Genomic DNA, 14,340 nt, shown 5'->3' with positions numbered 1-14,340 from the left:
AAAGTGTTACGACCACAAATACTGGAGCTGTAACTAAAGTGTAACGACCACAAATACTGGAGCTGTAACTAAAGTGTAACGACCACAAATACTGGAGCTGTAACTAAAGTGTAACGACCACAAATACTGGAGCTGTAACTAAAGTGTAACGACCACAAATACTGGAGCTGTAACTAAAGTGTAACGACCACAAATACTGGAGCTGTAACTAAAGTGTAACGACCACAAATACTGGAGCTGTAACTAAAGTGTAACGACCACAAATACTGGAGCTGTAACTAAAGTGTAACGACCACAAATACTGGAGCTGTAACTAAAGTGTAACGACCACAAATACTGGAGCTGTAACTAAAGTGTAACGACCACAAATACTGGAGCTGTAACTAAAGTGTAACGACCACAAATACTGGAGCTGTAACTAAAGTGTAACGACCACAAATACTGGAGCTGTAACTAAAGTGTAACGACCACAAATACTGGAGCTGTTACTAAAGTGTAACGACCACAAATGCCACAACAATAATACGATATGATGCTTGTCAAAACAACGCACAGAATCGTGCCTGGTCCTCTTGTTTGCTTGCGTCCGTTGTGCACTTGAATGATAATAATACTGTGAGAGTACAGACAGCATTGCTCTTACACTGCTATATTGCTTATCGTTACACGCATGTCGCATATTCCAACAATTCCATTGAATATGTGACGCTGCTTGTCAGGTAGAACTAAGCTTAATTTATATGAGAGATTGAAATCTGGCTGTTAGACATATATACACAAATCTTCCTAATTCACACAAGCAATAAGCCTACGGATCAGAAGGAAAACAACTTAAAGCTTTGGAAAACAGTTTTAACTTCTGACGAGTGGAACAGAATGAAAAAGCAGCATTGTTCTGAAGATAATAACAACTTATATCAACTACCTACATAAAGATCTACTTAACTAGCAATTTACACTCACCCTCCACCATATAAACATGCCGGACACTGTGTATACGTGTCGGATAGTGACAGGAGACTGTTTATATACACGGAATGTATAGTTGTCTTTGTAAAGCCATGCTAATACCGTTACGCGAAGTAGCCAAGGTCCAAAGTTACACGTTCACCAAAAATGGATCACTATTATCTATTGTCCTAAATTCATAGGCCATAGCTTTAGGCTATCTAACCTTTCTACCACAGACAACCTCATTTACACTTCGTCTCGTAACCAGTCATTAGTGAACGTCTTCCTGATCAATAACCTGATCTATAAACGTCAATAATCAGACAACGATTGAGTTTTAAAAAGTTCCATCTATCTCTGTATAGATACAGAGATAAGATATGTGTGTTATCTCTGTCTACTCGCTATAGATACAGAGATAAGATAGGTATGTTATCTGTCTACTCGCTAGTCGCTATAGATACAGAGATAAGAAACGTCTACTCGCTATAGATACAGAGATAAGAAACGTCTACTCGCTATAGATACAGAGATAAGATAGGTATGTTATCTGTCTGCTCGCTATAGATACAGAGATAAGATAGGTATGTTATCTGTCTACTCGCTATAGATACAGAGATAAGATATGTATGTTATCTGTCTGCTCGCTATAGATACAGAGATAAGATAGGTATGTTATCTGTCTACTCGCTATAGATACAGAGATAAGATAGGTATGTTATCTGTCTACTCGCTATAGATACAGAGATAAGATAGGTATGTTATCTGTCTACTCGCTATAGATACAGAGATAAGATAGGTATGTTATCTGTCTACTCGCTATAGATACAGAGATAAGATAGGTATGTTATCTGTCTACTCGCTATAGATACAGATATAAGATAGGTATGTTATCTGTCTACTCGCTATAGATACAGAGATAAGATAGGTATGTTATCTGTCTACTCGCTATAGATACAGAGATAAGATAGGTATGTTATCTGTCTACTCGCTATAGATACAGAGATAAGATAGGTATGTTATCTGTCTACTCGCTATAGATACAGAGATAAGATAGGTATGTTATCTGTCTACTCGCTATAGATACAGAGATAAGATAGGTATGTTATCTGTCTACTCGCTATAGATACAGAGATAAGATAGGTATGTTATCTGTCTACTCGCTATAGATACAGAGATAAGATAGGTATGTTAGCTGTCTACTCGCTATAGATACAGAGATAAGATAGGTATGTTATCTGTCTACTCGCTATAGATACAGAGATAAGATAGGTATGTTATCTGTCTACTCGCTATAGATACAGAGATAAGATAGGTATGTTATCTGTCTACTCGCTATAGATACAGAGATAAGATAGGTATGTTATCTGTCTACTCGCTATAGCTACAGAGATAAGATAGGTATGTTATCTGTCTACTCGCTATAGATACAGAGATAAGATAGGTATGTTATCTGTCTACTCGCTATAGATACAGAGATAAGATAGGTATGTTATCTGTCTACTCGCTATAGATACAGAGATAAGATAGGTATGTTATCTGTCTACTCGCTATAGTACAGAGATAAGATAGGTATGTTATCTGTCTACTCGCTATAGATACAGAGATAAGATAGGTATGTTATCTGTCTACTCGCTATAGATACAGAGATAAGATAGGTATGTTATCTGTCTACTCGCTATAGTACAGAGATAAGATAGGTATGTTATCTGTCTACTCGCTATAGATACAGAGATAAGATAGGTATGTTATCTGTCTACTCGCTATAGATACAGAGATAAGATAGGTATGTTATCTGTCTACTCGCTATAGATACAGAGATAAGATAGGTATGTTAGCTGTCTACTCGCTATAGATACAGAGATAAGATAGGTATGTTATCTGTCTACTCGCTATAGATACAGAGATAAGATAGGTATGTTATCTGTCTACTCGCTATAGATACAGAGATAAGATAGGTATGTTATCTGTCTACTCGCTATAGATACAGAGATAAGATAGGTATGTTATCTGTCTACTCGCTATAGATACAGAGATAAGATAGGTATGTTATCTGTCTACTCGCAGGTATCAGGTTGTCACAAGCACACGGGGAAGTTAACGAGCAAGTCTCTAGAGTACCTGTTCAGTGAGTCCAGTCACCTTCAGTTCCTTAACATTGAGTTCCAGAGAGGTGGGTTCTTTATAATTACTTTATAATTACTTTATAATTACTTTATAATTACTTTCTACTTTCTATGTAATTGTTAAATTCTTCATTGGAGGCTTCGGAGCCGAACGACATTATCTATTTGAGCTTTAGAGAGACCAGGTGTTTGGGCCGTCACAGTCTAACAACCAATGTACTGTTTTTTTTATTTGAAACTTTTACAAAATAGCAAGTATACAAATGTACAGCAATTCGAACAAACATAAAAAATGGGCCGAAATGTATAAATGCTAAAAAGCGTGGGAAAAAGTACAAAGGACAACTTTCAGAACAGGAGTCTTTTAGCCGCCCAAAGTCTCAATAACATCACCTCCTCCACCTAATAATAAAATTATGAAATGTGAAAAGTGTGAAACAATCAAATAATAATGTACGGGTGTAAGGCTGTCAGAATGATGCGGCTGTCAGAATGAAGTTTTTATTAAAGATCAAATTACTTTGTTAGAAACTTTATTTTGTGCATATTAAACAGGTTTGCATATACTAAAAACACAAATAAACACTTCCATCACTGAAAGAAAGGCTAAAAATGATTTATTACTGAAATATTTTGAAATACACTTTCAAGTTTTGACATTGCATAAATATGAGGCAGTTTTGTGATCTTGTTGTTAAAGTTATCCCTATAAGACCTGGTACTCAGGTACTGGTGTATCAAACAACTCTAAAAGAATGCATTCATACCCTAAAAAACCCTCAATAAACATGTGTTAACAAATTAAAACAGAAAATTCAAACGGCTGTCAGAATGATGGTATGGCGGCTGTCAGAATGATGGTATTCTGCATTCAAAAAAAGTTGATCAAAAACATCAGAAACAACCGATACATAAAAGAATGTGTTTATTTGTGTTTTTAGTATATGCAAACCTGTTTAATATGCCCAAAATCAAGTTTCTAACAAATAAAAGTAATTTGATCTTTGATAAAAACTTCATTCTGACAGCCGCATCATTCTGACAGCCGTACACCCGTAGATAGTCAGTATAACATATTGCACAACTTTTCAAACATTTAAACATCCAAACAAAGCTGGGAAGAATTGCAACTACACTAACTGAACACTAACAGAACAATCCACGGTTACAAGCTCTCTCTCATAACTGCTTGACAATAACATGCAATAATTGGGATTCTAGTGCAGTTGTAGTGTGTAAAAGGGCCAGCATTGGAAATTGTAGTGTGTAAAAGGTCATACTTGTCAATTAGTTCATACACACAGCTAACATAGCTCCTAGAAATACCTCACAGCCCAATATATAAAATTTAAAAGTGTACTATTATTATATTCAATACGGCTGTCAGAATGAAGGTTTTCTAAATTGCGATTATTGACTTATACAAAAATTCCAGGAATGTTTGATTTGGGTAGAATAACGCTGCAGATATGTGTTAATAATGATAGAGGGTCTAAAAAGATTCCTAGAGCCATGATGGAAAAATGGGGACAACTTTGTTTTGGAAAACTTCATTCTGACAGCCGCAGTCTTCCTTCTGTGTTGTATAATTCCCCAAGAATAGTGATTTAGTTGACAACAGAGGTGATATGGTATTGATGTATAATATATCTAACTGCCTGCAAGTCCAATAAACCAAAAAGTTTTATTTTGGTAATGTAGGCCTCAAAATACAAAACTTCATTCTGACAGCCGTAGTCTAAAAAGGGGTATATTTCATGCCGATTTTTTCCCCTTTTACTGGCAAATTTTAACAATTCCAAACCCCGGGAAGAAAACTTTCCCTAGTTTTTAGGTGTTTTTACAGATAACGTCCGTAAACTCTTAAAATACTCCTACAAACTTACATATTATACTGATCGGTGTCCGAGAAACATGAATTACGTAATCATGGTGTCTTCTTAACACGGCTACAGACCTTCCCGTTACGGATGTAGTGGTCGAGATGAGTCTGTTCAGCCCTCTTATTCTTCAGGTCAGTTACCACGTTTTTCCTTGCTGCACGCTTTTCACTGGATCTATCAGGACAGATCCCTACATCTTTGTGTGCATCAGCCATCCTCAGTCTCCTTGTTTTCATCAGAATCTGATGAACTGCTGTTGAGCTTGGGACGGTGATCTTGACTGGTCGGATAGCCGTACTACCTGGCCTCTTCCAGCCGACTCTTTTCGCTTCGAAATGAGGATTCTCCCCGATCTCCTCCAATACTGCGGTTACCAGAGCTGGAAGCTGTTCTTCATCCTCTTCTTTCAGTCTAAACACTATCAGATTCTTGCTCCTGTCCTCCTCATCAGCCACACTCTTCATTACATTCTTCAGAATTTTACTGTTGCAGACCGCGCCACTTGTGCTGTTCTTTTGTACAGCTGCACTGTAGCTCTTAATCCCTGTCTCCACCGACCACCGTTGTTTGTACTGTCTCTTCAACTGACGTCTTAAACAACTGTAGTTGTTCGTCCTTCTGCACTAGCAACTGGTCCTGCAATCTGACAATCTTTTCCTTGTCTGCTAGTGCTTCCGTCTTGAGGCACTCAACGATTTCCATCATAGCGCTCATCTGACTACTCTGCCGTCGTACGAGGTCTGCTGCTTGCATAACCCAGTTTGCCATATACCTTTTATAGATAGATGGAGACATGAATATTTCTTGGTCCATATTTCCACGAATTTTGAAGTTGTCTAATTTCAGTTCTCTTGCCATCGGAGTGAACCATCTATCAGCACAGCCCTCTACATCTTCCTTTTCTTCATAGTTGAAATCCTTGAGTTTCTTCTGAGATCGGGGTCAAATTTAAATCATCCTCCTTGGTGTACATTGTATAGTAAATGTACTGTACAAGTATACACACGCTAAGGCTAACTACGCGGTAGCAGCAAACTGAACTTATCGCTAAGTTACAAAAGATAAGAGAGCTCGATAATTGCAACGTAAGCTACACAGACGTAAGCTACTACACTAAAACATTCAAACTACTACAACATTCAAATTACTACAATATTCAAACTACTAAAACATTCAAACTACTACAAGAATCAAACAATTTTTTTAAACACGTCAAGCGAGCTATTTATTTGATAAATTGATCTCAGTTATAGTTTTACAGTAGTTATAGTAATTGTATTCCAGAGCCCAAACAATGCAAACTAAAAGTGTAATGACGGAAGTAAAATGAGCTGTGCATTCTATGGCCATGATAGCTCATATAATTTGACGCGCGGTTTCCATGTAGCGTCTTTATTCTTTAAAGTTAATTAAATGATATGCGGCTCGGGCAGTGTAAACTGTAGTATAGCGGTACTGTGTTAAAAGATTGGTGTTCAGATCAAGTAACTACTGGGAACTACTAATTGTCCCTTGTCATTGTATACGTATATCACACCTGTTTACTCTATTAGTAAATTACATTTAAGTCTATGTAAACTTCTTACGATTCAATTCACTCTGGCCTGGCCTGGTCACTTCAAGAAAAATTCAACCAATATTATTTTTATAAATCAGCCAACTCACAGTTTACCGTAGGTAGACACTACATACTCAGCGACGTTTTTACCCAATAATTGCACCAAAACCCCGAACTTTTCCAGAAATAAGCGCAGAGATACTGGCCCGATTGAAACGACGACGCCCAGCGTTGGTCACGTGCGACGTTTACACGAACGAGAAGCGAACTGCTGACAGTCAGATGCAACACATGATTAGACAACTTACAGAGCTTACTCCAAGCGAAGGGGGCGAGATCATCTACAGGTAATAGTCAGAGAAATTGTTAATTTGGTTTTGCTACCTTGATCTCCGGCGAAAATGACCCTCTGGCAGCTTTACAAAAATGTTTGATGTTATTTTATCAAACTTGCTGACTAGACTAGCTATATTAGCAAAACAATTTAAGGTTTTTCCATTTTTGATAGCATCTTCGAGTCATGATCTTGTGCTCTCTTAAAAACTAAAACAACTAGCGGTAAGCCCTAACTATTTTGAGACACTTAAAACGTAACCAAAATAATGTAACCAGCCACTTATCTCTGCAATATAAGCTTGTAAGGAGTACGGGACACAAACGCGTGCTTCAGTGACTCAAAACCGTTTAAATGTTCGTATTAAATATTAATCATATTGCTGGTTGAGTTGTGGTGAGGGCTATGTTTTGAAACTTATAGAATTATACAGCAATGTCTAAGGTTGAAGAGAACAACGTGGCTCTTCAGAACCGTTTTGATTGTCTGGCTAATGAGGTCAACCTTGAAGACATGTGGGATAATTTCAAACGATAATTACGTGCGCCAAACACCACTTTGGGATGCAATATAAGTAAAACAATTACATTGTAGGGAAATTTGATCGTGCGTGGTGTAACCGCGGCGAAATTTTTGTTTGTTAGTAAGTTTTTATCGCATCAAAAAATATCCTACACAACCGAAGATACAGCCGATTAAAATGTTGCTCGTATTAAACACAACGTAATTACCGCAAAACCGATCAAAATGACGTTAAAACAATCATTGCACGTGCGTGTAATAACCCTCGTTACCATGGTTACTATGCAACTTCCTATTTCTCATCTGATTTGCACGTGGGCGGTCGTACATACATACATTCTACCAAAAGAATCTTTCGAATTATTATACAGAAATAATCTTTCGAATTATAAGTAAGATAATACATAATATTATACGCCATACATATAAAATCGTGGTGCAAATTTTCTTGTCATATTAATACCAGTCCGGTTAAAACGTTTCCTAAAATTACTTAAGTATCAAAAGAGTTAAACTATGTACTTATAATATAGTTAAACTACTATATAATAATATAACAAGAGAGTTGATGGCGTCTGTTTCAGTTCAGTATTATAGTTAAACTACTATATAATAATATAACAAGAGAGTTGATGGCGTCTGTTTCAGTTCAGTATTATAGTTAAACTACTATATAATAATATAACAAGAGAGTTGATGGCGTCTGTTTCAGTTCAGTATCAGAGAGTAGTGATGACGACAACTTGAACATCAGTGCAGCTGACAGGATGAGCAAGGAGGCAGACGAGGTAACCCGACTCTTCGACCAATTATTATTTATTTTATTAATTTACTTTGTACTATTTTGATAAAAGGTGCTATAAGCTATACCTGAGACTATGTTTGATAATCTGTCTTCCTTATTGTTTAAATGTTTAAACTCCTAAAGAAACAGTTAACAGAATCGCAACTTTAATACTTTAATAGTTTTATCATTTCACACACCGGCAAATTTATTTGCAAACAAAAATAATCATACCTGTTTTGACTTTTAAAATTATTTCAGTTGATCATGAGGTTCAGTCCAGAGTGTGCGTTTGCAATTGGAGCGGGAGGTAAAGCAGTACCGTTAGCTAATATAGAGGAGGAGGAGGGGGAGGGGTTCGGGGGGTTCTCTGTGTCTGAGTGCGATGAGCTCTTGCAGCAAGGTGGGAACTTGTGACACATTGTTTAAATCTATTCGGAAATAAATGTTATTACTTATTATTACTATTTCCCTTATTTTTGCATAATTTATTCCTTTAAGTCCTTTATCAACCTTTTTTAGTGAGCCACAGTGCCTCAAATATCTCCAGATATCGCTGGTATGAGTTTCGCTGATTGAAGATCACATGATTGATCATGTGGCTATTCCAGGAGTGAAGCCGTGGGAAGAGGACGCTGCAGCCGTCCTGGGAGTCCTCAACGGGGATTGGGCAGATCTGAGCTGATGGGTGAAACCACGGCAACCAAAAGATGTGCGTGTACGTGTGTTATCAAACATGATCTCTATTAACTTATTAGCAGACTATAAGACTATGTAAAATTAGCTTTTAAATTGGTGTTCAAAACAGAGTCTATTTATGGGTTTAGGATTTTGAACGTATTTTTCAAGAAATGATTTCGACTCTCCCTCTCGTTCAACTTGTAATTGATTGATATGTGATATGTATGCTTTCTTTTAATCAAGTTGATGCGATAAACGGTGTTCTTTGACAGTGGACACACAGTGGGTTACCTTAAAACATTGTGCTGACTGACTTTTTTATCGCATGAAAATTTTAATAACTTATTACAAGTTAGTTAACTCAACAAGTGAACGGATAAGCTGAATTACATAATTAGATAAGAATCTTACATTCATTGTTTGAATACCATAAAATACTTTATCTCTTAGATGTTTTATGCACTTTAATAGTTTATACCTGATATGGAACCACATTTTTTACTTTAACCATTACAAGATTCTCGTTCTTCTGAACACCGAGGTATATAATTAATATATGATGAATTTTAGTTGTGTTAGGAAACCGATAGTTTGAATTGTATGTGGTTAGTTTGGGGACCCCATTTTGTAAAAATAGTGATTAAAATGCTGGTTTTATTGATTTAATTTGGCATATGTTTTCTGGTCCTTTCCTAGGAAGTTTTGCTGTGATTGATTGTCATTTAACCTTTCAAGTAGTTACATTCCGGCACTCTGGATCTTAGCGTTCTCTGAATTTCTGCATTCAAGCACTCTGAACCAACCCACTGCATGAGTACACACTACACACTACACGGGGGGCTCGTCACAAACTATTTCACATTCAACCCTCAACCTCACCAAATAATTTATTGGTAGAACTGATTCCTAAAACCCTTTGAGAATATACACTATACAGGCTTCACCAGAACTAACTATGTGACAGGATTTTGACGAGCTGAACAAACCTTTGGTTTACATTAAATGTCACATTGCAAAGTTGTAAAGTCGAATCTGGCCCACCAATTGATATAGATTTCTGGAGTGCTAAGGGGTCGTTCACATATTACGTAATCAACCGAGGGAGGAGGGGGGTTTCCAAATTATTACGCTATTGTAATTTTGACACAATACTTATGTGTAAAACTGATTACGGAGGGGGGGTTAGAAATTGTCCAAAAAGTGATTTCGTAATATACGAACGACCCCTAATATTGCTAAGAAAGAGGGTTTGTATTTGTGCCAGCGATTAAAATACCTTATCGGTCTTAAACTGGACTTTTTTATGGTTGAACACCAGATCTTTCGTTCAAACAATTTTAATTTCATTTTATCTAGAAACTGATTGAGCGCGATGCACATGTTATTGTACATGTTGAGTAATATAATTAACCCTAAAGATGAAGCAACAGAATCGGGCCGATAAGGTAATATATAGTACCGGTGTATCGTATACTGTATAATTTATTTACCTAACTTATAGCGGGTTTGATTGGAAATTTCAAAAAGATATTTAAGTATTTTATTTGACCATTTTCAGGAAAAATTTTCAAAAAGATATTTAAGTACTATATTTGACTTTTTCAAGAACACCTATCGTAAAAGCATTTCTTACATATGTTCAAATATGTATATTAGCTTGAGGACATAAATTCGATGATCTTGAAGCTTTATTTTATACTCTTTTGAAATAAAGTTAATCTTATTAATTAATAGGGATATCGTTGTTTCACTTAGTAATAGTAGGTCAGTAGACCAATATTCAAATACCTGGCTGAAATTAAAATCTTCATGGGAATCTCCTTTTTGTATTGGTGCTAGTTATATTGGTGCTAAGTATAGTGAATTCAATCCCGATCAAAATATTCAATTCCGGAATTCCGACAGCCAGGTAGCTCAGTTGGTTAGAGCGCAGTTCTTAGAACGCCAGCAATCGTGAGGTTGCAAGTTCAATACCCGCTGTCTACCTAGTCGTGGGGTGAGCGTCGTCGACGTTCTGCTAAGGATCCCATAGGATATATGCAGCCTCCCGGTCCACCCAGCCAAATGCTCGAGAAATCGTGTGTGAGGGTTAAATGGGGAGCTGTGCAATATAGTACAGCGAAAAAGCAAAAAACTCAATGGATGGTTACCGTAATGGGTGCCACATGCCTAGCATGAAATATTTACCTACTTACTTGCACTTGTGTAGGTCTGTAGAAGCATTAGAATCGGGCGTTGCCTGCCACAGGCTATCCCGAATTTAGAAGCTTGCTTTCATCAATTCCGACCAAAAATAATCCCGGGATTCCCAAAAATCGGGGATTTCCGAAAGCAAATATTTGTGAAATAAAGTCATTTTCAATTTCATGCCCAAAATTTAAATTAAATTTTTTATTGCAGTTCATCGAATATTCTAAAATTTGCAACTATAAAACAAATATTTTTGATAAGGATTTCTCCTCCTCATTTCTCCTCCTCCTTATCGTCCTTTTCAGTCCTCCTACTCATCCTCCTCCTCATCCTCCTCTTTATCAGTCCTCCTCCTCCTCAGTCGTCCTCAACCTCTTCCCCCTCCTCCTCAGTCCTCCTCCTCCTCCTCCTCCTCCTCCACCTCTTCCTCCTCCACCTCCTCCTCCTCCTCCTCATCCTCCTCCTCCTCCTCCTCATTTGTCCTCCTCCTTTTCGTCCTTCTCAGTCCTCCTACTCATTCTCCTCCTCATCCTCCTCTTTATCAGCCCTACTCCTCCTCAGTCCTCCTCAACCTCTTCCCCCTCCTCCTCAGTCCTCCTCCTCCACCTCCTCCTCCTCCTTCTCCTCCTCCTCCTTCTCCCCTCCTCACCATCCTCCTCATCAGTCCTCCTCCTCAGTTCTTCTCCTCCTTATCATCCTTCTCAGTCCTCCTACTCATCCTCCTCCTCGTCCTCATCTTAATCAGTCCTCCTCCTTACGGACATATCATTTAGATGCTTCCTCCCCCTCCTTCTCCCCTCCTCCCCCTCCTCCTTCTCCTCCTTCCCCTCCTCCTCCTCTTTAGTCCTCCTCCTCAGTTCTTCTCCTCCTTATCATCCTTCTCAGTCCTCCTACTCATCCTCGTCCTCGTCCTCATCTTAATCAGTCCTCCTCCTTACGGACATATCATTTAGATGCTTCCTCCCCCTCCTTCTCCCCTCCTCCCCCTCCTCCTTCTCCTCCTTCCCCTCCTCCTCCTCTTTAGTCCTCCTCCTCAGTCCTCCTCCTCCTCAGTCCTCCTCATCCTCAGTCCTCCTCATCCTCCTCCTCCTCGTCCTCCACAGTCCTCCTCAACCTCCTCCTCTTCAGTCCTCCTAGTCATCCTCCTCCCCTCAGTCCTCCTCAGTCATCACATGTACAATACCTTCTCAGTCCTCCTTCTCCCCATCCTCATCAAAAACGGACTAAAACGGACAAAAACTGTTACGATAATAACATTTAAATCCTCCTTCCCCCCTCCTTCTCCTCCTCCTCCTCCTCCTCCTCTTCCTCCTCCTCCTCCTCCTCCTCCTCCTCCTCCTCCTCAGTTCTTCTCCTCCTTATCATCCTTCTCAGTCCTCCTCCTCCTTCTCCTTCTCCTCCTCCTCCTCCTCAACCTCTTCCCCCTCCTCCTCAGTCCTTCTTTTCCTCAGACCTTCTCAACCTTCTCCTCTCCAGTCCTCCTACTTTTCCTCCTCCTCCTCAGTCCTCGCATGTACAGTACATTCTCAGTCCTCCTTCTCCCCACCCTCATCCTCCTCTTCCTCCTCAAAAACGGACAGAAACGGACGTAAATCGACATAAACGGACATGAACGGACAAAAACTGTTACGATAATAACATTTAGATCCTCCTTCTCCCCTCCTCACCCTCCTCCTCATCAGTCCTCCTCCTCAGTTCTCCTCCTCCTTAACATCCTTCTCAAGCTTCCTACTCATCCTCCTCCTCATCCTCCTCCTTATCAGTCCTCCTCCTCAGTCCTCCTCTACCTCTTCCCCCTCCTCCTCAGTCCTCCTTTTCCTCAGACCTTCTCAACCTCCTCCTCTCCAGTCCTCCTACGCATCCTCCTCCTCCTCAGTCCTTCTCAGTCCTTGCATGTACACTGTACAGTACATTCTCAGTCCTCCTTATCCCCACCCTCATCCTCCTCCTCCTCAAAAACGGACAGAAACAGACGTAAATGATCATAAACGGACAAAAACTGTTACGGAAATAACATGTAGATGCTTCCTCCTCCTTTCCCCTCCTCCCTTTCCTCTTCCTCAGTCCTCCTCCTCCTAAGTCCTCCTCCTCAGTCCCCCTCCTCAGTCATCGTTCTCAGTCCCCCTCCTCCCCATCCTCATCCTCTTCCTCCTCAGTCCTCCTTCTCCTCAGTCATTCTCCTTCTCCTCCTCCTTTTCCTCCTCAGTCCTCTTCCTTTTCAGTCCTACTGATCCTCCTCAGTGTTCGTACTCCTCAGTCCCATTCCGTCCTTCTTTTCCTCTTTATCCTCCTCCTCCCCAGTTCTCCCCTCCTCCACTTCTTCCTCAGTCCTCCTCTTCCTCAGTCCTCCTCCTCTTCAGTCATCCTCTACCTCCTCAGTCCTTGTATGTACGACACATTCTCAGTTCTACTCTTCTTCAGTTTTCTCCCTTCTCTTCCCCCTTCTCCTCCTCAGTCCTCAATCCTTATTCTCCTCCTCAGTCTTTCTCAGTCCTCCTCCTCTTCTTCGGTCCTTCTACTCATCCTTCTCCTCTTCCTCTTTATCCTCCTCCTCACCAGTTCTCCTCCTCCTTTACCTCTTACTCAGTCCTCCTCTTCCTCAGTCATCCTCTTCCTCCTCAGTAATTGTATGTACGGCACATTCTCGGTTCTACTCTTCTTCAGTTCTTCCCCTTCTCTTCCTCCTTCTCCTCCTCAGGCCTCAATCCTCATCCTCCTCCTCAGTCTTTCTCAGTCCTCCTCCTCCTCCTCCCCCTCTTCGGTCCTCCTACTCATCCTCCTCCTCTTCCTATTCATCCTCCTCCTCCCCAGTCCTCCTCCTCCTCCATCTCTTCCATGGTCCTCCTCTTCTTCTGTCCTCCTCCTCCTCTGTCCTTGTATGTGCGACACATTCTCAGTTCTACTCTTCTTCAGTTCTCTCCCTTCTCTTCCTCTTCCTCTTCCTCCTCCTCCTCCTCCTTCTCAATCCTCATCCTCATCCTCAGTCTTTCTCAGTCCTCCTCCTCCTCCTCTTCAGTCCTCCTACTCATCCTCCTCCTCTTCTCTTCATCCTCCTTCTCCCCAGTCCTCCTCCTCCTCCACCTCTTCCTCGGTCCTCCTCTTCTTCAGTCCTCCTCCTCCTCAGTCCTTGTATATAAGACACATTCTCAGTTCTACTCTTCCTCTGTCTTCTTCCTCCTCTTCCTCCTCCTCCTCCTCAATCCTCATCCTACTACTTATACTCGGTCCTCCTCAGTCCTCCTCCTCCTCCTCCCCAGTCCTCATCCTCCTCAGTCCTCCCCCTTCTCCTCAGTCCTCCTCCTCCTCTTCCT

At 40.1% G+C, this 14,340-nt stretch overlaps 1 protein-coding gene across 2 annotated transcripts in view; it reads left to right on the top strand.

Moving 5' to 3' along the window:
• LOC134818351 (uncharacterized) overlaps positions 1 to 9,603 on the top strand; it is a 36,302-nt gene extending 26,699 nt beyond the window's left edge. The window contains exons 14-18 of one of the 2 annotated variants that reach the window (XM_063827862.1): positions 3,019 to 3,124; positions 6,703 to 6,865; positions 8,087 to 8,162; positions 8,420 to 8,561; positions 8,770 to 9,603. In XM_063827862.1, coding sequence (XP_063683932.1) covers positions 3,019 to 3,124; positions 6,703 to 6,865; positions 8,087 to 8,162; positions 8,420 to 8,561; positions 8,770 to 8,843 — 561 coding nt within the window. In that variant the 3' untranslated portion in view covers positions 8,844 to 9,603. The remainder of the gene's footprint in view (positions 1 to 3,018; positions 3,125 to 6,702; positions 6,866 to 8,086; positions 8,163 to 8,419; positions 8,562 to 8,769) is intronic. The other variant, XM_063827863.1, reaches the window with a different exon arrangement.
• The last annotated feature ends 4,737 nt before the right edge of the window (positions 9,604 to 14,340 follow it).

The sequence above is a fragment of the Bolinopsis microptera genome, chromosome 7 (genome assembly GCF_026151205.1).
Source record: "Bolinopsis microptera isolate Bmic1 chromosome 7, MBARI_Bmic_1.0, whole genome shotgun sequence".
Classification (NCBI taxonomy): domain Eukaryota; kingdom Metazoa; phylum Ctenophora; class Tentaculata; order Lobata; family Bolinopsidae; genus Bolinopsis; species Bolinopsis microptera.
The sequence above is the reverse complement of the archived record's forward strand: the minus strand, read 5'-3'. Positions and strand labels throughout refer to the sequence as shown.